We start from the raw sequence: 23,594 nt of genomic DNA on the forward strand, positions 1-23,594 counted from the left end.
CTATATATATACAATGGTACATAGTGTATGCTGTGAAATATAAAAGAGATAGTATTTGAAGTGCGTGATGTATTAACTATGACTTGTGAGGCGTTAATTGCTTAACTAAGTCTTTTGAGGCTTTATTTACTCACTCGCTTGGAGTCTTGTTTTTCTGACAAATCTGTTGTATCCTCATGTTTTACAGTCTTTCCAGCTAAGGAGGGGTGATGATTTTCGATCTAGCGGTTGTAATTTGGGTATGAGCCTTGTGAATTCTGGCTTATTGTGCAGTTCTATCCGACACCTCATTGCGGCTGCTACACGAAGGACTTAATGGTTCGAACTTGGATCCGAACATTGTTGGCCAAGGCTAATTGCGATGATGGTTTCATTCGTCGTCAATTGCGGTTATTACATGAAGGAGTGATTCGACCTTGGATCCGAGAATTCTTGGTTCCGCCTGATTGTGATGATGTTTGCATCTTGCGATTGATAAGGTACTACAGCGCGAGTGAGCGCGACTGTTTGGGACTGCATAGTACATACACGCTCTCTAAAATAAAATAAAAACGTCAACTTTGGACTTGGGGGGTGTGAAATTCCAACACATTCCGGAAAGATCTGAAAAGTGATGATGGATAGTGAATCCAAATGAAAATCAGTGTAATCAAAATCAATAATATTGAGATAATCTCAATATTTATGGGGCAAAGGCAAGCCACAGAAACAGAGGTTGAAAATAAATATTGATCGAGACTGTTCTGTGACAAAATCTGCGTACGAATATTTCGTATATAGTTATATATAAAAGGCACAGCTACATGCATTCTATTTTCATATCATAATACAACAAGTAAACTTACAAATAAATCAAAACAAGTATTGAAATGACGTCTATCAAGGTCATTAATGGCCCTAGCGACATCCGTCGGCTGCGTGCGGCTAATTGGGTTGACGCAAAAAAACAAATCCTGTCACGTTTCGATGCGCAAAACTTCACGGCCAAGTACGTTGACGAGGACGGCGATGACGTGACCATTTCGACTGAAGATGAGTTCCAGGAGGCGTTAGAGCAGGCTACAGGCACCCTTCGTGTGATCCTGTTTGACGTCGAGAAGCGCTCTGATGTCTCTGATATACCTAATATACCGGTAATGTCCTCTGATTTTGATAAAGAAGACACCGTGTTGGTTGAACCGGTCGACGAGACGTGTGTGGAACCGACAGTGGACGAGCCTGAAGAGGTACAGCCAGTGGTTACTGAGTCACTGTCTGAAGATAGTGATGCAGAGGACATGGGCGAACAACAGGCCACTGTAGAGGCTGTGGACACAGAGCCAGAGAGCAATGCCAAAGACAAAGAGGGCGATGCAGGTCAGGCTGAGAATGAAGGTGATGTGAACAATGAATACAAGTCTGAAACACATGAAGTAACAGTAGCGAATAATGTAGAGACAGAAACAAGCGGATCAAAGGCAACTGATACTAAAGTAGCAGAGGAGACTGCAACTGATAATAAGGATGGCAAGAAGGAGGCACCGAAATTATTTGACTTCTTGGAGTGTGTTTTAGGGAAGGGTATCGGAGAGCTGGTGGAGAACCTGGCCAAGATTGATTTGCGCGAATACAAGGATGATTCAGAGCAGAACGAGTCTACTGAGAGTTCCGAAACAACAAAGAAGCGCATGCACCCCGGCGTGTTCTGTGACCAGTGTGAAAAGACCATAGTGGGTACTCGCTACACCTGTATGGTATGCCCTGACTACGACATGTGTGACACCTGCTATCAGAGAGTGGGACATCCCGAGAATCACACACTTGTGTTGCGCCCTGTGCCTGACTCGGAAAGTGGTCATTACGGACGTCCTGGGCGGTTTTCTCATTTCACTCCCGAGTATCTGAGTGGTCCCGATAATTTTAACGAACACATGATGCGTATGGGACAAAGTAGCCGTAACATGTACGGTGGATATCCACACGGCCGTGGTGTTCAGTACAACTTTGGAGGTCCCAACATGCAAGGCAGTGCATATATGTTTGGCGTGCCTATGCACAGGGATGTACCAGTCGCTCACCCTGGCTGTACTGGTTGCCCACCTAGACAGTGTAGAGTATGCCAGCAACGCCGTGCCCCACCTCAGGCACGAACTGAGCCTATGACTTTGTTCAACTTTCTAGATACCCTCAGAGGTCGGCAGACAAACGGTAGCGGTGAGCGTAAGGCCGCCGATAACAGGTGTGGAACCAATGTCAATGGTAAGCATGAAGCCAAGACAAGCGGCAAATCTTGCACGGCAAAGGAGGAAGGTTCTAGCGACAATCGCAAATGCTTCAAACCGAAATTGTCCAATGTTACTGTGCGCGTTGTCAATGAGAAGACCCGGCCAAAGGCGGATGAGTTTGTGAAGAAGGCTACAGAGCCTGAGACGCCCGCAAAGGTCGAGCAAACTCCCAAGACAAAGGTCGAGCAAACTCCCAAGACAAAGGTCGAGCAAACTCCCAAGACAAAGGTCGAGCAAACTCCCAAGACAAAGGTCGAGCAAACTAGCGAGACAAAGGTCGAGCAATCTCCGGAGTTAAAGGTCGAGCTATGTCCCGAGAGTGTCGCTGACAGTAAGAGTACCGAACAGACTGTGAGTCCTCCTGACAGCAAGAGTACACAACAGACTGTGAGTGCCCCTGACAGTAAGAGTGCGAAACAGACTGTGAGTGCTGATGACAGTAAGAGCACCCAACAGCCTGTGAGTTCTGGTGACAGTAAAGGTACCGAACATGACCAGGGCGAATTTGTCATAGTGGAAACCGTGCCAGATATTGAAGAACCTTCTACGTCATCTGCTCCCAGCGCGTCTGCTAGTGGAGCTAGTACACCCAAGGAACATCTGGATATCATGCACACGCTATACGAGATGGGGTTCAAAGACCGTTCGCTGAATGCAGCATACATCCGTATGTATGGGTCGGATGTGAGTGAGATCGCCAACCGCTTGAGCGAGCGTAAGAGTTGAGTAATCAGTGTTGGGATTGGTGTACTCGGCCTAGGTTTCATCCTAGGCACGGCACACGAAAGTTTAGATATTGAGAAAGCGCATATGTAAGCGCTGATTATCAATCCCGGTTAGCTGTGTGACTGGGAGGGTAGTAGAGTAGGTCATAATAATAATAAATACATAACACTGAATATGCTTGTACGAGAATTTAAAACAACTTGAATGCTTGTACGATAATTAAAATCAACTAGAACATGCAGACGGTTGATAGAGTGAGCACTCAGGAAGCCTGATGATAATCTATATTTTTATACCTTTGTTTCTGGCCACTAGCGGTAGGCAAATAATAAACGACGTGTTGAGTTCATATCTTCAGTATGCGCGTGTGAATATATACTGCTTGTTGGCACGAGAAGACTACATAGAGAGATACAGTATAATGATGAGTACGCTAAGCTGTTGCGTTCTAACAATTAGTTATGCAGCAATTGATAATGTGCGATGATTATACTAAACACTTGAGTATCAAGACCAGTATGCTTATTCGAGATGAGAAAGGTGTGTGAGTTGTATACTATAAATAAAGAGTGAATTTACGAAACGTACTATTCAGGAGACCTAATAACATATTGATGGTAGCTGACGAAGACAATATTCATATGGCCGAGAAATTATAATACGCATTGCTAATCCCAGGACGTCGACAACACGAACCGACTATATCAAACAGCCTAGCTTGATCAACTATGCACCTGAATATAAACTTCCAGTTGTTGAGCTCAACTAACGCATTTACAAAAGACTCAGTAGACTACGAATATCAGCATTACACTCCGCAGGCGACCGGGTGTAGATCTTCTTTCTCAGTAGTATATCGAACTATATATTAAGACAGTGATGTTGTAGATATATGGTATGTGGTCGTGTGATCTGTTGTTGTACACGTTTTACCAATTCGTGCCCACCGAGTGATTTGAAATAAATATGCAGGTGTCACCGAGTGTTTATCTATCATTTTTTTTGGGGGGGGGTATAATTTGCATGAAATACTTCACGTTAAATTCGCAATTAGGACTGTGCATGGATATCAGTGTACGGATACCAAGTCAACGAACATGAAGGTCTTAGCTTGCCTGCTGCTGCTTAATGCGGGGGCATTAGTGGCTGGGGATGGGGCCTTTATACAGCCGCCTGGGTTCAACTGTACGGTATGTTATACTACACACTGGGCACGAGTAGAGATCTTCAACACAAGCAACCATGTAAACAGTTGGGAACATTGTACAAGTGCTATACTATACACGTATACACACGCTGGGCTCAAGTACATTGAATATCTAGTTGAAGATAGTACGTATGCGTAATCCCAGCAACATTCAGCTTGTGTAGGTTTGATATGCAGCGCCGTGTGTGCAACCGTGTTGAGAGTAGAAGTTCTGTATTTTTGTGTGTACGTGTATGTTTTGTGTATAGATGCAGCTTGTCTTTATTAGAGACCTATCACAATAGAAAATAAGCGATTGTGGAATGGATTGTATGGTTATGTCTTTGTTCCTCTGCCAATTTGTACTTCTATAGAAATGTTTTACATCATAGCAGCTCCGGTTGATGTGTACATCTTTGTAGTCAATCAGACTTGCTTTGAACTGGAATTCACTAGTATTGAATTAAACAGTGACAATTAAGCATATATACAATACTATACGATATATATATATATATATATATATATATATATATATATATATATATAGTGTGTGTATATGTATAGTTTTATATTTAGTTATATATATACATATTGGTTCACTTTTTAAACCACCGTTGCCGCAGATTTGTTTGATCTACACATCCAGTATGTATTTTTTCTGTGCCAGATTCACTTCAATATCCTCATACACCCTTCCCTTCATAATACTATATCCAGTTGCAAGGGATATCGATAGCTTGCGCAGGCTTATCACCTTACAAAATAGTAGTGCTGAGCTAAGAGCCGATTGTGCTCATATAACCCATTGCCTGCGTTGTAACCCTACTGCAGGTGAATGATGCCGACGGTGTGCGTACTCTAATGTCGTGTGTTGCAGCCCCGGGGTCGCTGTCGTTGAACCTCGACATGCGAAATCTCGATAAGGTGGCCGAGGGAGCATTCAAAGGTATTATGAATGGTTGTATTGAGATATTGTGATGTATATCCACAGTTGTTTTGTGATATGGTGATGCATATACTTTGTTGACAGTTGTGCCGGGCCATGTAATGTACTAGTCTACGGACGGATGTTGTAGGGTGTCGGGTCCTTAACACTTTTATATAGTGCAACTTTTGTTACAAATAGGTCAACTTATGTTTTAACGTCAACTTATGTTTTATATATGTCAACTTTTTATAGTATTTCAGCTTATGTTTCCTGCATCCGAGATAGATTATCATACACATAAATTATAGAATTGCTTATTTCTTCTCTCTTATCCACTCCAGCGAGGACACGAATGGCACATACCGTTCACTTTAAGGAGATGTACTATTCCATACGTAGATTAGAACAGCGCTAGAGCCTCGTATGCTCCGCCCTTATTACGGCTTAGACACATAATACACACACTGTATGGTGACGCTAGCGCCTCCCCGCGTTCGCTTCATATAGCATACCTACCAAGAACACGTATCTCTTCCTACACCCTTACTGTTCATTCCGCGCACACGGTCAGTAGCACTGGAGCGTTGCATCACATCCACAGTGTTACTGTCCATGCGCTGGTTGTCTCATCTTTCCCTTGCCTCCCATCCAACGTATCACAGGCCTTACCGTCCCACTGATTGATCTTAGTCACAACAATCTCAAGACACTCCCTGGGAACACGCTCTGTGGCAATGCGACGGGTATGTACGCGTTAGAGAAGGTTGATGTAGGCTGTTTACATACTGATCGCGGGTTCTAGATAATATGTGTATGAGTATGCCATCCTATAGATCGATATAGTATGTGCATTTTCTTACATTCTAGGCCTGTCGGTGTCCAGCACTGCTGCACTCCACACCGAATGCTGGCGCAGGTGGTGTGTATGTACATCCCACACGAGGTGTTATATACGTACATATATCCAAGCTCATCAGTACAACAGATAGTATACATACATATCTCCAAGGTCAGCGACACAACAGATAGCTCCATTACACCCGCATAATTCTTTCTCAAAGGCATCCCAACACTTCACCGACAACACAGGAGCCCAAAGCGTCTTGACGATTGTGCTGGATCACAACTTCCTCTCTACGTTTGATGTGAACACGTTCGCGGGCTGTGCCAATCTCACGGACCTGTCTGTGCAGTACAACGCTGAGCTAAAAGGCCCATTTCCCAACGATATGCTGAAGGACTCTGCGTTGACACTGCAGTTCATACGGATGAGTGGCCATGGTATGACGGTACTACCGGTCGAGTGGCTCGAAGGGCTGGTATGTGGAGAGAGAGACACTGCAGTACAAAAGCACTCGTTTAGCATGACATACGTATATATTTATATATTTATATATATATATATAAGTACGCACACATATATATATGTATATATATAAGTACACATACACACACACACATATATATATACATATATATATATAAGTACGCACACACATATATATATATATATAAGTACACATACACACACATATATATATATATATATATATATGTGTGTATCTGTATGGACATGCATATGGATAAGGATATTTGTAAGTATATGTACATTGATGTATGTATATATATGTATGCATGTATGTTGGCCTGTATGTAGTAGTAGTATGTATGTATGTATGTATGTATAGTATAGTATATATATATATATATATATATATATATATATATATGTGCGTGTGTGTATGTATATATGTATATTTATATCCATATGTATGTATATGTCTTTCTATTTTGATATTGTCTCAACCACTCACTCACTACAGATGTACAGAAGTTTTATGCATCTCTACAAACACCTCTCACATCTAGTAGCCACGTATTACAATAAACCACCCTAATATCAGGAAGCACTACACGCCACCGATACGTGGTAGTCACACCCTGTAGTACTCTATAAATACACACAGGAGGGTCTGCACGAACTAGTCCTTCGAGAAGGGCCTCTAACGACAATCACAAACCCACTACCGAAGGCATTGGGGACCAACCTTACACGACTAGACCTATCACACAACCGCATCAACACACTACCTAGCGCGTGCATGATCAGCAACCTCACCAAACTGGAAGCCTTGCAGCTGCGGGCAAATGCCATAGCGGATGTGAAGTCTCTGCGGTTTGACCACACCCTGTCCGTGTCCACTGTAGATCTCACAATGAACAAAATCACCACGCTGGAGGAGGGTGTGTCTGACAGACTATGATAAGAGTGTGTGTGTGACAGACTATGATATGAGTGTATGTGTGACAGACTGTGATATGAGTGGGTGTCTGACAGACTGTGATATGAGTGTGTGTCTGACAGACTATGATATGAGTGTATGTCTGAAAGACTGTGATATGAGTGTGTTTGAGATGCGTGTACTGTATGTGTCCGCCTTGCCGTGTATATTGGTTATGCATTTGGCGTATATCAGTAATCGTGTCTGTGCAGGCTGTGCGTGTGTATGTATGTGTGTGTATGTGTGTGCGTGTCTGTGTGTCTGTGTATGCCCATATTATATCATCACGCAGACACGTACACCCGCATCCGAATACATGTCACATATACTAACACACCCCAACCGACTATTACACGGTGCTACTTGCACAGGGTGTCTGTACCGTCTGAATGCACTGAAGGGTTTGCGGTCGCTTGACTTGAGTGGCAACGGACTGCACACCATTGCTCAGAGTGTCTTTGGAAACAGCTCATGGCCCCATCTCACCACACTCAACCTCGCGCATAATGCTCTCACGCGGATCGACATACCTCTGTTTAAAGGTATGTGTGTGGGGTATCGATTGATGTTTTGATGTCAATTGTTGTATATATATATATATATATATATATGTTTGTGTGTATACAAGACGGCGGAATGTATGCATTTGTATAACCTTTGGAGATTAGATGTTAACCCTAGCGCGGGCGAAGGTATCAGCAAGAGGCAAGGCAGGTCGCAGCGACTAATACAAAACACGTTGATCTCCCACAACCCAGGCCTTGGAAACTTGACAGATCTGGTGCTAAGTTACAATCAGATCGCCGTCATCGAACCCACCGTGTGGACTGGGTTGGCCCATTTATTGGCCCTGCGATTGCGTGGTAATGCCCTCAAGGCACTACTGAATCACACGCTCGACGATGTACGGCCTACACTGGAGACACTCGACATGTCTCACAACCAGATCCAATCTGTGGCCACAGGTATGTACAACTCACACAGCAATGCCGATTGGACCGCTACATAGGCCATACGCACCATCCTGTTCTTGTGTGTTTTGTTCCGTTCGTGTGGTGTGTTGTCTTTGCTTGATTGGTTGATACATTGGAATAGCGCTATACAATTCACATTATAAGTATATGTATTGTATATGTATTTTATATTACCCATTCTAAGTATATTTATTGCATATGTATTGTATGATACACATTCTAAGTATATGTATGGTATATTACCCATTCTCAGTATATGTGTTGTATATGTATTGTATAGTACACATTCTAAGTATTGTATATTACTCATTCTAAGTATATGTACGTATCAGGCTCACCCATTCGCGAACCTCCAACGGTGTACGTGACGGGCCAGCTCATCAATGCACCCCACCCACTCGAGATGCGCCACTTTGCATCGGTGGGTGATAAGTTGTTTTGTTGTCTACATTGTACAGTGGCTCTGGCAGTATTGCATACGGGTAGTTGTGTGGCAGTGTATCTATATGCCTATATCTGTGTATATAACCAGTAATCTATATATAACGTGGTCATCGGCTTATATCCGTGTATATAACCAGTAATCTATATACACGTAGCCATTGGCTTATATCCTTGTATATAACCAGTAACCTATATATACGTAGCCATTGGCCTATATCCGTATATAAACCAGTAATATTTATATATACGCAGCCATTGGCCTATATCCGTATATATATCCAGTAATCTATATATATGTAACCATTGACATGTCACTCTGTCAAGCCTTGCCTCTCTACTTGGCACTCAGTCCATCATACTGCCTTTAACCTAGCACCACCTTATACCGTCCCATTCAGACAGTATACTCAGCTTTAGCGCATCCTCATTCACTAACGTCTCATATGTTGTACTGCATGCTTTCTCACTCTCTCGCTCACACACCCACACACTCTCTCTCTCACTCTCTCACAAACTCACTCACTCTCACACTCACTTTCTCTCTCGCACACGCACACTCACTCACTCTCTCTCTCTCTCTCGCACACACACACTCACACACACTCTCTCTCTCTCTCGCACACACACACTCACTCACTCTCTCTCTCTCTCTCTCTTCTCCATTGTTTGGAACAGACGTCTTCGTGAACATGACTAAGCTGCGCACACTCGACTTGTCCTTCAATAACATTGCATCACTGCCCGACGATACGTTTGGCTGCTGTGGTATGTTGTGAGTCCTGGTGTAAGGGTGTGATACCTAGATATGGATGTTGTGTGTATGTATGTATATCAGGACTTGATGTATTCTAAATCATGTGTATGTTGTGCTCTATACATGCATGTGGTTGTTCGGGTTTTGTGGATATCCGCGTAGTGCAACGTAGCACTGAAGTCTCTTATAGCTGGCTCTCCCGAGCAACCCACTGTGTCGCTGCAGGTTGTTGGCGGAGTTTCCTTACAATGCGCATCCAGTCCTCTTTATTTGTCCATTATCATCGCAGCCGTAGGCCCTTTTTGCATGTACCTTCGTAGACTCAGGCTCCCAAAAGTTACTGAATGGATAATCAACATGTACTCATTCTATAGCGTGTCATCGGAAGAGCTCACATCTATTCCTCACTAAATGTCCTCTATCTTTCAACACAGGTTCGAATCTGGTGGACGTTCGGTTGGAGAGCAATCGACTGACATCTCTAAGTGAACAACTGACACATGCGTTGTTACCTGCGCATATGACAATGTTCAGTATAGCACGCAACCCATTGTCGTGTTGCACACTGCGACCGTGGCTGGATGGACGCTTTAAGGAGATAATGACGGTGTGTATCTGTATACATACATGATCACATATTCATTAACAAGGAGATAACGTCGGAGTGTATCTGTATACATACATGATCACATATTCATTAACAAGGAGATAACGTCGGTGTGTATATGTATACATACATGATAACATATTCAGCAACAAGGCTCATGTGTACACACATACATGCTCCTCGCTTCATCAGAGTGAGCAAGGTTTGCGTATTATACGATTATGCGTGTATCAGCTTGTACAGGTGTTGAGCTGATCATCTGCACATATACCGACCCCTTTCTGTCTACTCCTTGCCTGTACACCCCCTCCTACCTTCAATACCATATCTCGTTGAGACTTACATACCTACGTTGACACCACCCTCCTTGGCACATACATACCTACTTTGTCATCACACTCCTTGGCACATACATACCTACCTTGTCATCACACTCCTTGGCACATACATACCTACCTTGCCATCACACTCCTTGGCACTTACATACCTACCTTGTCATCACACTCCTTGGTACTTACATACCTACCTTGTCATCGCACTCCTTGACACTTACATACCTACCTTGGTGCTTATATACCTACCTTGACAACCTCTATACCTACTCAGTCGACAACGAGTGCATCTAGCCCCGACTACAATTGCACAGACATGGGCGAGGTTTATACTACGCCGTCGTTTGGGTCCAGCAACGACACAGCGCTTCACCTCGAGTGCACCTTCGGCAGATATGGCCCCTGGACAGAATGGGGATGTCAGTGTGAGGATGGGTTCAAGGAGGTGTCTAAGTGAGTGGTCGTTGTCTTTTCTGTGGGTGTGGGATGACACTGTGTACAGGACGTGTAGGTGCTGGTTTATAACATGTGCATTGGACTGAGCTTTAAATTTATGATAGGTGTACAAGTGAGTGTACATTACCTTTACTGTGGGTGTGGGATGACACTGTGTGCAGGACGTGTAGGTGCTGGCTTATATCATGTGCATTGGATTGAGCTGTTGATTTATGATAGGTGTCTAAGTGAGTGTTCATTGTCTTTCCTGTGGGTGTGAGATGACACTGTGTACATGACGTGTAGGTGCTGGCTTATATCATGTGCGTTGGGTTGAGCTGTAGAATCATGATACACATACCTTACCGGGATAGCATGGTCACGGGTGTCCTAGTGGCGTGGTGTGTATGCATACACTAATAGTGATGTGTATATAGGTCATAACGACTACTATTCACTGATAATACATTTTGTATTGATACCTATTGGGTGTACACAGGCAATATCGGCAACGGGATTGTGACACACCCGCGCCCTTGCACGCCAGCAAAGGCTGCATCGCCTCAGGACAGGGTGACGCCTTTGAGAAGGGCGAAGCGTGTGACTGTGCCACTGTGGGTGAGTGGGCCATGGTACAACACGCGGTGATATGTGACAAGTGTATACAATAACAGAACAAGGCTGTGGTGTGGGATAGATAAGATGTATCTTGGGTAACCATAGCAACGCACACGCATGGATTAGCTTCACAGGATACCTGTACAGGATTATGTGTGTATAGTAGGCCGTGCAAGGTGTGGCGTGCGTGGATAACGCAACTGTCTACCCCCGCTGCAGAATGCAACAACCTGTTGTGAGTTCTCGTTACTATACCACAGTGCTAGTCTCATATTCATCACTTATGGCATCTAGCTACAATACCAACTACACTACCAGCTACAATAGTAACTACACTACCAGCTACAATAGTAATTACTCTACTAGCTACAATAGTAACTACACTACCAGCTACAATAGCTATTGCACTACCAGCTACAATAGTAACTTACCCTACCAACTAGCATGATCACGAGTTCCACCGCGTATGGCCTCCCAGCCCCAAGCATACGAACCAATATGCTCATTAGAGTTAAATAATATATACTAACATAATATATAGTATAGCCATATAACATAGTAACTAATTACCGCTCCACTTACAATCCCTTTCCTCGACTTCAGTGCCAACTACCACGACAATGGCATCAACCGCTACTACACAGACACAGACAGGCACGTCCGCACCCACGGAAACGGCACCCATACCTACCCCGATAGCCGCCACACCAACACCCTCGCCTCAGCCCACTCACCATAAGAGCTCGGGATTCGTGGTATGAGTGTTTGGGTGTAGTGCCACATGCGTGGTGAGTCTGAGGGTTTTAGTATCATTTGTACACGCCACTAGAGGGTTGGGTTTGTAGTGTTTGGATGTGTTGAGCACGCCTAGTGGTGCATAACTGTTGTGTCGACTTTGTGACTGAAAAAAAAACGTGTTAGTTCAAGGCGAATTGTATTAGTTCGAGTGAAAGAAACAGTATTAGTTCAAGGCGTATTGTATTAGGTCGAGTGAAAAAAGCAGTATTAGTTCAAGGCGTAAAGTACCTGTATGGGTGATAGCGGGTAGTGTACGAATGCGAGCGGATGTATTAAGGGCCTGTGAGCGTATGATGAGTTGTGGACACTTCGGCCACACCTTGGTAATACTCTAAAGCTCCAATTCAGGTCCATTGCTTGAGATTACAAGAGTATGGATGTTCACAAGTCATCTTAAAAACTTTGTATGATTCGTCGTAGAAAGTGTTTTTCTTGTGTAAATCCATGCCTCTGTCTCTAAGAACGTTGTCCACATCTACAGTCCTTCCTTTCCTCTTACGGTACAAAGGCATATGTATTCACTACTTTCTCGACGCATATTACTATCACCACATACACCATATACGCATATTACTATCACCACATACACCATATACGCATATTACTAACACTACATACACCATACACCATCCCCTCAGAGCACCATCAAGTCCATGTTCCTGTCCCTGCTGTTCGTAGGCCTGGTGGTGAGTGTCATGTATCTCATACACAACTGGGCTATAGTGCACGGACACGAGCTTTCACTGTCAGACCTCTCTCCGCGTAACCTCCTGGCGACGCTACAGACACTGTTCCATTCGATCACCCGACAAACTACCAGTGCCACGCCCCGGCCAGCGGCGGCCAACGGCTACACTGCCGTGCCTGGGGGTGGCTATGGAGGTATGTGTTGGGTTGGATCACACGTGTGTGAGTGAGTGCTAAAGGTGCTCAGGCGAGGTTATTGCATGTTCTGATGACCGCATGCACACCTGTGTGTATGTGCCGGTTATGGTTTATGTCGTCTGATGGTTTATTTAGTTTGGGTTATGTCGTCTGATGGTTTATTTAGTTTGGTTTATGTAGTCTGATGGTTTATTTAGTTGATACAACTAGGGATTGAAGATAGGGAAGCCAGAGGGCTGTGCAGGCTTTGTACGTTGTGGTATATCTGTCGAGTTCCATCTTTGTCTGGCTATGCCACTTATTAGTATGAACCAAACTATTGGGTACTAGGATGTAAACTTCGACCGATCACAACTAGCCTATATATCTATTGTTCTTGATTCTATATATCCATTCTTCTTCGATTCTTCCTATCCTAAAACCCTGAAACCCTAAAACTCTAGCATGGTCAGTATGAACTATGAAGTTCAAGGAACAGGACGTCTACAATGTACTGTAGCATTTACTAAAATAGAGTGTACGTCACAGATATGCATGTATACATGCATTCAATTTATAGCTTATAACCCTATACTACAACACCATATACTAAAACAATATACACTACAACACCCTATACTACAACACCCTATACTACAATACTATATACTACAACACCCTATACTACAACACCCTATACTACAACACTATATACTACAATACCCTATACAACCACAGGAGCTTCGTATACGGATTCCTCGGGCATGGACAACAGCTTCAGCGCAGCGGCCGACCGACAATACCAGCGCATTGTAAACGATACTTAACGTCTGTACGCTAACACTGCCATTCCCCAAGGCACCAAGCCAGCACCACGCCCATCTAGTAGGGTCAGTTAGAGTCTCGTATGTCCCTGATAGCGTAGGGTCAGTTAAAGTCTCGTATGTCCCTGATAGCGTAGGGTCAGTTAGAGTCTCGTATGTCCCTGATAGCGTAGGGTCAGTTAGAGTCTCGTATGTCCCTGTTGGTGTATCGGTATGCCCCTGATGGTGCGGGTGGGGTGGATGGGTGTACAGTAGACTGGTTGCCAGGTCAGTGCTGAGCGTGTGACGGCGGTTTGTCAGGATTCGGCATATACAGGTGGCGAGTGTTGCATGCTTTCCATACAGACGTATAGATGCAGACACACGCGTGCATACACACAGCTATGTAACATGCCAAACCTTTACCAAGAGTCCGTAGGCTAAAGGTCACGTACGATGCTGTGTGTGTGCCTGCGCAAGTGATTCTAGGCGTCGTACAGTGAGGTGGAGTGGAAGATCTGCGGAGGTTATCCGTAGGCGCAATCAGTGGAATATCGACCGGAGCAAACATGACTCATAGTTCAGTGCAAGTGTTTACACGCCTCACACATGCACCCAAGACCGTAAACCCTGGACCCTAACACACCTGCGCAATGAGAGTTAAAACGACCTATCCACTGCCCCAGGCGCCACACGTGCAAACAGTGAGATGCCCAGGGCAAAGGTTCGGCGCAAGGGCTCGGTTTCCTGCACTGTGCATACCAAACAAACTCAACCGTACACAACGAATCCTGCGAAGTAGCAGACCATTCGCAGAGGTTTGCCTATGTGCGCACGTCGAATGCAAACTCAAGAGTCCTCATCTCCGGCAAGCCATCGTGTGCGAAGGCATCACTCGACATCGGCATATGCGATGCTCCGAAGAGATGGATGTGTCTTGACCTTCATCGGTACCTTGGATCGCTCTGCTAATGATTTATTGGCTTTGCCCCAACCCTGCACATACCGTAGGCAGCGGTTATCATTCCTAGCGTTCGTGAAGGTACTTACGCCGAGGTGATAGTGCAGTTAGAGCGGAACCTATTGCCCTACCAACGCCACTTTCAGCTCCGATGGCGCACTTCGGTACACAAGTTGTCGGTGATTTGATTGGGAGACCTTATCCACCAGACTCACAGACAGGCAAACAAGCACTCGCGACGTACAGGAGGGGGCCAGAGCCAAGTAGCACGTGGGAATAGACTCTGGATCAACCGATTGGCTGTTGAAGTATCTTCCCCTGAATCAATCGATTGGTCATTAAAGCATCTTCCCTTGAATCAACCGATTGGCTATAACTAACGTATCTTCATTTGTCCTGTCCGCGCGTCAGACAAGGCGCACTTCCCCAGTGTTCTCAAGTGTGACGCAGTGAGGTATGGGCTACCCAATGAAAGGTACAAGTCATTTGTGAGGGAGAATTGTAGTGTCATATAGGTATCATACAGCCTGTGCCAAATATGGGTATCATACAGCCTGTAACCATATACGCAGCAGATACACTTAGGGGGTTGACTTGAAAGTTGCTGAGGTGATCGTGAAACACACTTCGGGTTGCGAACCCAACATTGCTAAAGCCTGCTGCGCTGCAAGTAGAATGGATTGTCTGTGACTGACTTATTAATTAGATGGCCTGGGTTTTAGTACAACCATAAATTCTTTGAAATATAAATAGGCACCTATAGCACACACACCCGAATACCCCAGGTTCTCATACTTTATTGTTGATAGTGCGATTTAGACATCCACAAAGGTGACGAATAGCCTTTGGCCTAAAAACTACGTTCAGGTTATGTACAAACTCAGTTTTGGACCCAGAAGTTTTTTATTTTGACTCTGCTTTGTCAACGTTTGGTATTGACGCACACAGGTGTCTTATTAACCACTGGTAACCCTACTAGCTATACAATTTGACCATAGTGGTAGGCTATCCTTCGAACACGCCCTGAAGCATAGTGTGGTGCACAAGAGTGCGCTGCGGCACCCGCAATAGAGCCATGAGTCATGACTCAAGTGTCAACTCAGTATGTTACTCACACGAAGTCATCAACTACAATGCCAACCACCAAACTCTCACAACTGAGTGATGGTGAATGGGCGGGCTATGCCAGCGCTTACAACAACGCTTCCACTAGCTACATAACATATTCACGTCATAAGTACGCGCCTTAAAAACTACCACAATACCTTGTGCACATGTAGCTGAACAAAGACGAGTTTCTGGATAGCATGGTGACTAATATGTTTTATGTCTACTGCGCATACGTTTCGCATGATTACATATTATCTCACCAACGATGGCGTGCACACGTAAGTGTCGATCATGCCCTGAACTCGCCGTCTTCCATGCATAGACAAACGAGTGCTTCTCCTCTCACGCAGCTACAACTATACGTTCAAGTCTGCCTGTATGGCCCATATCCGCCTGTTGCGTGTGTTTGCTTCATATACACACCCACACATACATACAGTGCACTCTAACCTTCTTACAACCGCTTCATACATACATTCTCACACGCGTACGGGACACACTAGCCTTCCTACAAACGGGTCACGCCTATCATGCTGTCTCTGGTCACCAGTCGCAGTAACTCCTCATCAGTACAGTTCTCAGAGCCGCTGGGGCGCTCAGGAATCACCAAGTACCGAACATCGGCTGTGCTGTCGTGCACTCGGATGGCAACGTCCTTGGGTATGTCTGTGCCAAATTCCTTCAAAACCTTTTGTGTGAGGGGACAGGAGGGATTCTACGTAGTGAGAGTGCTTGCGAGAGACTGGTACGGCAGAGTTGTAATTAATCAAAAATGGCGACAATGCACGACCATACACATACATATCGACAATTAAACACACCCACACACACATATATATATATATATATATATATATATATATATATAGTATATATATATATATATATATATATATCAGATACATGTATATACAATTGAAAATCGATGAAACAGCAGTACATAAGCCATACCTTGCGGGGTTCGAAAACTATACGTGATCGATAAGATCGAGATTTGTACCAGGGTGGACTGAGACCCAACAATGCGATGGGATAGCATGAGCAGAGTGTGCACACCACCACATTGTGTGCGGTAGGCGTGTTTGCCACCACAATCACCTGAGAATGGGTAGTAGAAATCCAGATGAGTTTATATATATATATATATATGTTATATGTGTGTGGGGGAGGGGGGCAAGATTGAAATAATACACACTTGCCTTAATACCCATTAGAAAAATGTGAGACCGACTGCAAACACACACATTCAGCTTTACGACCCAAACGCACCCTTGCAGGTAAGACCTCTCCCTCCTTCGGTATACCCTCCTCAGCCATTGGTGCTTTAGAGTCGGTCAGTAGACGTTGCTTGAATGCCTCGTCCTTCCAGGCACGCACCACCAGACGTGCGCCTGCGTAGTCCTGGCCGTATCCGTCGATCACCTCAATCTCTTTGCGCAAATCCTGAGTGTTTGGTGTGGTTTGTCGTTGTTTAGAGTTGCATCAACTTGTTGGGCAAGCTAGAGAGATTTCCAGCGAACGTGACAGGGATCAAACGAAGGAAATACGCTCGTACTTCAGCGGTGGTTCATTAAATTAACATAAGTCCAGAGCTCGAAAGGGAAAGCGTCTGTATTTCCCCTTAACCACTATGAATGCAAATCCTTCCAAGTATCTTCGTCATACTGTGTGTACCAGTCGACCGTTTGCATAGATACGCTCAACAGATGTGCATTGCAGATGTGTACTAAATGCTCTAGATCCATCGCACCGATAGTTCCGACTCACCTCAGCGGTGAAGATATTCTTTTGAATGAAGACTTTTTCGAGAGTGTCGGCTAGTGGTGCCAGTGGTGGCAAAGGTCCCTCCCGGTCTACAGCTGAAGGGACATACAGCGAAGCGAATCAGGGTTTAGATAAAGTTATATAGAACTATCTAGAGGTGTGTAGATTGGGCTGGTTTAAATGAAGGTATAAAAAACTATCTAGAGGTATGTATGATGGACTAGTTTAAATAAAAGTATATATAACTATCAAGAGGCGTGTTCTTTGGCCTGAGAAATTTGCGAATACTGACCAACAGAGAATTCAAGTGTGCATATACTTGTTCTTATAACGCTGATGTGCACTGCAGGTTAATGTAGCGAAGGAGATGCATTTGGTACATTTACCATCCGAGCGCAGAATTAAATAGAGACGTATACGTGGCATGGAATGTTTTTTATATACAGGCCGTTAAAGTGCTTCCGTGTACATATACTTGTTCTTATGACGCTGATGTGCATTACAGGTTGATGTAGCGAAGGAGATGCAGTTGGTACATTTACCATCCGAGCACAGAATTAAATAGCGACGTATACGTGACATGGAATGTTTTGTATATACAGGCCGTTAAAGTGCTTCCGTGTAAATATACTTGTTCTTATGACGCTGATGTGCACTGCAGGTTGACCGTACATGTCTGGTCGTATGATTTGCGTGAATGGCTACACATAAGGAATACGCCACATGGTGTGGGCCCGCCCATACAAATAGCTCCCATGACAATAGGCCATGAACAATATGATGAAAGTAAGAGCACACTGGTTAAAACATGGTCCACAGCGCGCCAATACGACAAGCCGGAAATACATTGAGTCCATGACATCTTAAATCATACCCTCTCCCCCACACCCAAGACACCGTAAATCACCCCCCCACACACACACCCAAGACACCGTAAATCACCCCCCCCCCCCCGCCCAATCTGGTACCGTCGGCGTACCTGTTTGCTCCACTACGCTCCTCTGCTCATGAACATGGTCTCCGTGATCATGCGCGTGCCCGTCGCCATCTCCGTGTGAGTGCGAATGCGCCTCACTATCGTCATGAGCGTGTGCGTGTGAGTGTTTCATCAAGTCCACGTGGGCGTGCGAGTCCGCTGCAGTGCCGTCGTTGAGCCACATGTCGTACACGTCTGCGTCTAACGTATCATTCGCACCGCCTAAAGGAAGTGAAGTGTGAAGAATTTAGTTCCAGCTGCGCAGGTACCGTGACTTAGTAATGTCGATCTATTGCAGGTTCTGAGTGCGTGGGATACTACAAAAGCTATATATATATATATATGTAGTAATAATAAATACACAAATCATGATGGGACTACCCATTATCAGCCCTGCGTCGACTGCTGAAGGTTCATTTCCACACACCAAAGGGCTGTCAATAGTAGGTAGGTGTATGGCCTCATCCGCCGTACAGATACACTCCTGTCAGATGCGTACCGTCACAGCATCACATTTTCTGACGAGAAGACACGTACACATAGACATTCACTCTCGTAGTCCCGTGCACATACCCTCATACGCCTTCCATATATGTGCTTGGTTGAAGCGAACCTTATACAGCGTCTGTGTCAGTGTATAGTCACTGCCTAGCGCTTTCAGCTCGGGTGTGCCATACTCGCCCAAGACTTCGATAACCTCACCGCGTGCACCGAAGATGTATCCGGGTGTGCGCAAATGAGGCTTTCTCCTGCATTGGCAGTATAATAAGAACCCATTCTGGTATGAGATCACTACTTGCTACGTCTCTAATCCATTCAGTAGCTAAGATATAGTATTTTTTTGCGAGCGGGCCGCTATAAAGTATATGTATACAATTGGATATGCCAGGGAGAGAACGCTGTGGCTATTACCACGCTCGAGATTAATCACGCACGTGTAATCTCACACGTAAGTTTGCGCATCACACGAGCGTCTAATAAAACACACCCGACATCCCCAAAACAGCGCACAGGCCACATCATATGCTACAACGCACTCACACGAAAGTGTGTTCCAACGATTGCTTGCTAAGTGAGATTCATTACTACGGTACCACGCTGGTCACATGTAAGAGACAGGGATATCATATGCTACAACACACTCACACGAAAGTGTGTTCTAAAGATTGCTTGCTAAGTGAGATTCACTTGTACGGTGCCTCGCTGGTCACGTGTAAGAGATAGGGGTATCATATGCTACAACACAAACACACGAAAGTGTGTTCTAAAGATTGCTTGCTAAATGAGATTCATTAATAAGGTATCACGCTGGTCACGTGTAAGAGATAGGGGTATCATATGCTACAACACCCTCACACGAAAGTGTGTTCACTCACACTAAAGCGTGTTCTAACGATTGCTTGCTAAGTGCGATTCATTAGTACGGTACCACGCTGGTCAAGTGTAAGAGACAGGGGTATCATATGCTACAACACACTCACACGAAAGTGTGTTCTAAAGATTGCTTGCTAAGTGAGATTCATTAGTACGGTGCCTCGCTGGTCACGTGTAAGAAATAGGGGTATCATATGCTACAACACACTCACACGAAAGTGTGTTCACGCACACTAAAGCGTGTTCTAACGATTGCTTGCTAAGTGCGATTCATTAGTACTGTACCACGCTGGTCAAGTGTAAGAGACAGGGGTATCATATGCTACAACACACTCACACGAAAGTGTGTTCTAAAGATTGCTTGCTAAGTGAGATTCATTAGGGTTTCAGACCGCCGTGATCACGACAGGCATGTGCAGATGGACTCACCAGTGCGTGGAGAAGTCCTCAGCCTTTACAGTCACTGTATCGCCGACGGCAAAGCGTGGAGCTATGTAGGTAACGCTTGTATCTACGCCCATCGCCTGGTACAGATCAGTGACGGCGAAGATGTGCCGGTCAATGCACTGGCTGAAGGGAAGATGGCCAATACAAGTGCAAAACTTCAGATGAACGAAAGTGTAGCACCTCAGCTAGAAGAAAGTACAGCACTTCAACTGCAAGATGCGCCGAAAGCGATGGTGAACTCGTACCGAACTCAGCCGCACTGTTGGCCCACACACACTGGCGACTCACATTGAAGTGGGTGCACGTGTACTATCGCCGTGATCCGTGTATGCAGATCAGTCAACCAAATGCACTAAGTCACGGTATGAAGAGTAGTCAGCACTCGTGCAGGGAGGATGGATTATATGTACACGAGATAGTCAACCCCATGACACCATGGGCAGTTGTTCTGGTGTACACTACGCATGACACGAGAGTAAAGTGCTAGCAGCACAACGACACACGTCCGTAGGACACATAGTGGGTTGTTAATTCGGCCAGATCGAGTAGTCCTAGTGAAACACCGAATAAAATTATCCGTACAAGTGGACATGTATTTGGGTGAACCCCTCGTGAAACAGTTTCCGGCATCGTCGAGCATACAGCTGTAGGTACAGAATAAGTTCTGTAAACATGTACAGACAACTAACTATGCGTGTATGCACATAATGCCTGCACAGTATTTATGAACCACTGGCACTATATACCTGCATACACTCACTCAAGGTGTGGTACTAGGCAACTGCTTATTGATGATGGTGACGTCTGTATGCTTGTTGAACGCATACCGTGTAATAGACGAGGCCCACTTCTCGTAGTACGTGGCGTCCGCATACACCTCATCTTCAAGCGACTCTACACCCACCCGAAGTTCCTGAGAGAGGGCCAGGTAGGTAGGTCAGGTGTGTGTTAGAAGAGAGCTTCAGGTGTAGACGGGTTGAGAGTAGCCAGTTGTTGTATTCAGATGCTTTGAACACGCACGTCTACTGCAAGCTCATGTACTTGTGTGTGCATTCCGCTGTGATTCTGTATGTACAGTTGCCTTGGTTACATGAGGTGGGCTGTTGACTGTTTGGGAGAGTCATCCGACGCACAAGATATATGAGCTACGTTTGCACTCACTCAGGCTGTGTACAGTAGCTCTGTCTGGTTAAGATGGCTCAAGAATACTGAGTATAGCTGCTGCCTGCTATATTGTATCGAACTCGACGCGGTAAAATATTACGACTTTATAGAACACGGTTCTTCCACAATATTCAACACATTTGACCAGTAGGTACGCGAACAAGCCGATACAGAATCACTCAATAGGTGACAGTTGAGTGGCATGTCACTCATAACTACACCCAAATGTAGCCAACAACAGACGCAGCAGGAATCAATGGAACAACTAAAATGGCTGGAGCATAAAGCACCGGGCCCCATACACGTGATGGAACGAGGTCATTGCTTTCAGCGAATGTCACTACACTTTCGATAGGCATGTTAATCAGTCAGTGATGCCCATTGACACACTCACAAGCACACCCATACTTACGTCAGTGGTCATCAGTCCTCGTTTGGCTATCAGCTGGAACATCGCGTGCACCTGTGTACCAACAGTGGGTCAAAACCATCATCGTGAGGTGATGCTAGGAACAATGAGCAGGGTATAGGGCCGTTAAAAGTTTGGGATATAAATCAGACACCACACATTTGTCGCGACACTGAACCATGAACTGGAGCGATATAGACTGTATGGCTCATAGATAGACAGCATGGCTCATGGGTATAGGGTGACACAGGTTCACTGGTCCCTTGGTTTTTCTATCGTTTGAGTCCAGCTGGGATCGCCGAATACGTGATATTCTACTTCACATCTTCACTATCGTGTCTCTAGTAAGCACGCACACGCACCACGTAAGTTCGATTGAGGCGGATGTTCGCGATTGCATAACAAGTATTGTGAATAGCACACACTTACCTTCCTCTCCCAGAATGCTGTGGGGGGCTCTTCCAGATCGATACTCTGATTGTATGCCTCTTTACACGACCCTCCCGCATCATGCACGCCCAACATTCCTGGTTTAGCCTCCGCCGAGCCCACTAATAGACAAGACGTAGATGAATGGTGTACATAAGATTGGCTAGAACCGCTCTAGCCCACTTTATCACCGAGAACCGTTCTAGCTAACTATATAAGCGCTTCCTGATGGAAATAATGCATGTATTCATTCTATACGAAACGATTTTGCTAATCGAATGTTATAGCCGTATTTTGATGGTAACAAGGTATATGTAATAAGGAGTATACAAGATCACATGTCACTCTTGCTAACTATAGAAATGAGGTCAGAGAGTCACCATCAAAAACATTAGAAGCGTGTCACCGCTCTAATTCCCACGCATGGTGTGCATCGACATACGCAAATTAAGGTTTGTAACCAGATAAAGGGGTGAGGGATGTTAACATGCCTGACCGTTCGATGAGAAGAAGTGATCAAATGCATTTCGTGTGTGAACTGTAGGACAGGCAAGTACTCGTGGAGCAGCAAGCCTGATCATTCTATCGATGGCTCGATAATACTCACGGGACAATGAACACCTCGAAATATCAGACAGTGGTGATCGTGATATGCCAGCAGTACCGTATTAACGTGTGTACCACACAATTATGTACATGAGCAACGCTAACTATGGAAATGTCAAATATGACACTATTCTACAGTATGTTTTAGGGTTAGACAACCTGAAGCGCGAGCGTCGTTCAACCAATACTTACCCTCAGACGGGTGCTTTGCACTCTCCTTATTGTCGCCGACCATCACTCGCTGATTGTCCACTTACGTATCGAACAAACTTTGACCTCTAGAACTAGATACTGTACTCTCATCGCTACTTACAACAGCTTTTGTTTACTTTTCAC

General features: G+C 44.9%; 3 protein-coding genes across 4 annotated transcripts; 2 read left to right on the forward strand and 1 right to left on the reverse strand.

Moving 5' to 3' along the window:
- The first annotated feature begins 730 nt into the window (after positions 1-730).
- Positions 731-3,165, forward strand: SARC_06005 (hypothetical protein). Its single transcript, XM_014300101.1, has one exon. The coding sequence runs from the start codon at positions 870-872 to the stop codon at positions 2,988-2,990; it is 2,121 nt and encodes a 706-aa protein (XP_014155576.1). The 5' UTR covers positions 731-869; the 3' UTR covers positions 2,991-3,165.
- Positions 3,166-4,087: 922 nt separating this feature from the next.
- Positions 4,088-14,124, forward strand: SARC_06006 (the record flags this gene model as incomplete). 2 transcript variants are annotated; one of them, XM_014300103.1, is made up of 14 exons in its annotated part: positions 4,088-4,180; positions 5,011-5,125; positions 5,770-5,850; positions 6,197-6,426; positions 7,075-7,351; positions 7,761-7,931; positions 8,148-8,354; positions 9,483-9,572; positions 9,996-10,168; positions 10,775-10,953; positions 11,435-11,553; positions 12,157-12,308; positions 12,990-13,233; positions 13,954-14,124. In XM_014300103.1, the coding sequence occupies 14 exons, from the start codon at positions 4,088-4,090 to the stop codon at positions 14,040-14,042; spliced, it is 2,220 nt and encodes a 739-aa protein (XP_014155578.1). The 2 variants fall into 2 exon arrangements, with proteins under 2 accessions (XP_014155578.1, XP_014155577.1); XM_014300102.1 differs by lacking the exon at positions 4,088-4,180 and adding an exon at positions 4,326-4,357 and having other exon boundaries at positions 13,954-14,042.
- A 1,635-nt stretch (positions 14,125-15,759) lies between these two features.
- SARC_06007 (hypothetical protein) lies at positions 15,760-23,547 on the reverse strand. Its single transcript, XM_014300104.1, has 11 exons — positions 23,451-23,547; positions 22,653-22,774; positions 22,227-22,277; positions 21,478-21,563; positions 20,633-20,773; positions 19,403-19,578; positions 18,833-19,051; positions 17,857-17,948; positions 17,359-17,532; positions 17,041-17,187; positions 15,760-16,777 (listed from the first exon to the last, which is right to left on the reverse strand). The coding sequence occupies exons 1-11, from the start codon at positions 23,491-23,493 to the stop codon at positions 16,598-16,600; spliced, it is 1,431 nt and encodes a 476-aa protein (XP_014155579.1). The 5' UTR covers positions 23,494-23,547; the 3' UTR covers positions 15,760-16,597.
- Between the last annotated feature and the right edge of the window lie 47 nt (positions 23,548-23,594).

This window comes from Sphaeroforma arctica (assembly GCF_001186125.1).
Source record: "Sphaeroforma arctica JP610 unplaced genomic scaffold supercont1.412, whole genome shotgun sequence".
Classification (NCBI taxonomy): Eukaryota; class Ichthyosporea; order Ichthyophonida; genus Sphaeroforma; species Sphaeroforma arctica.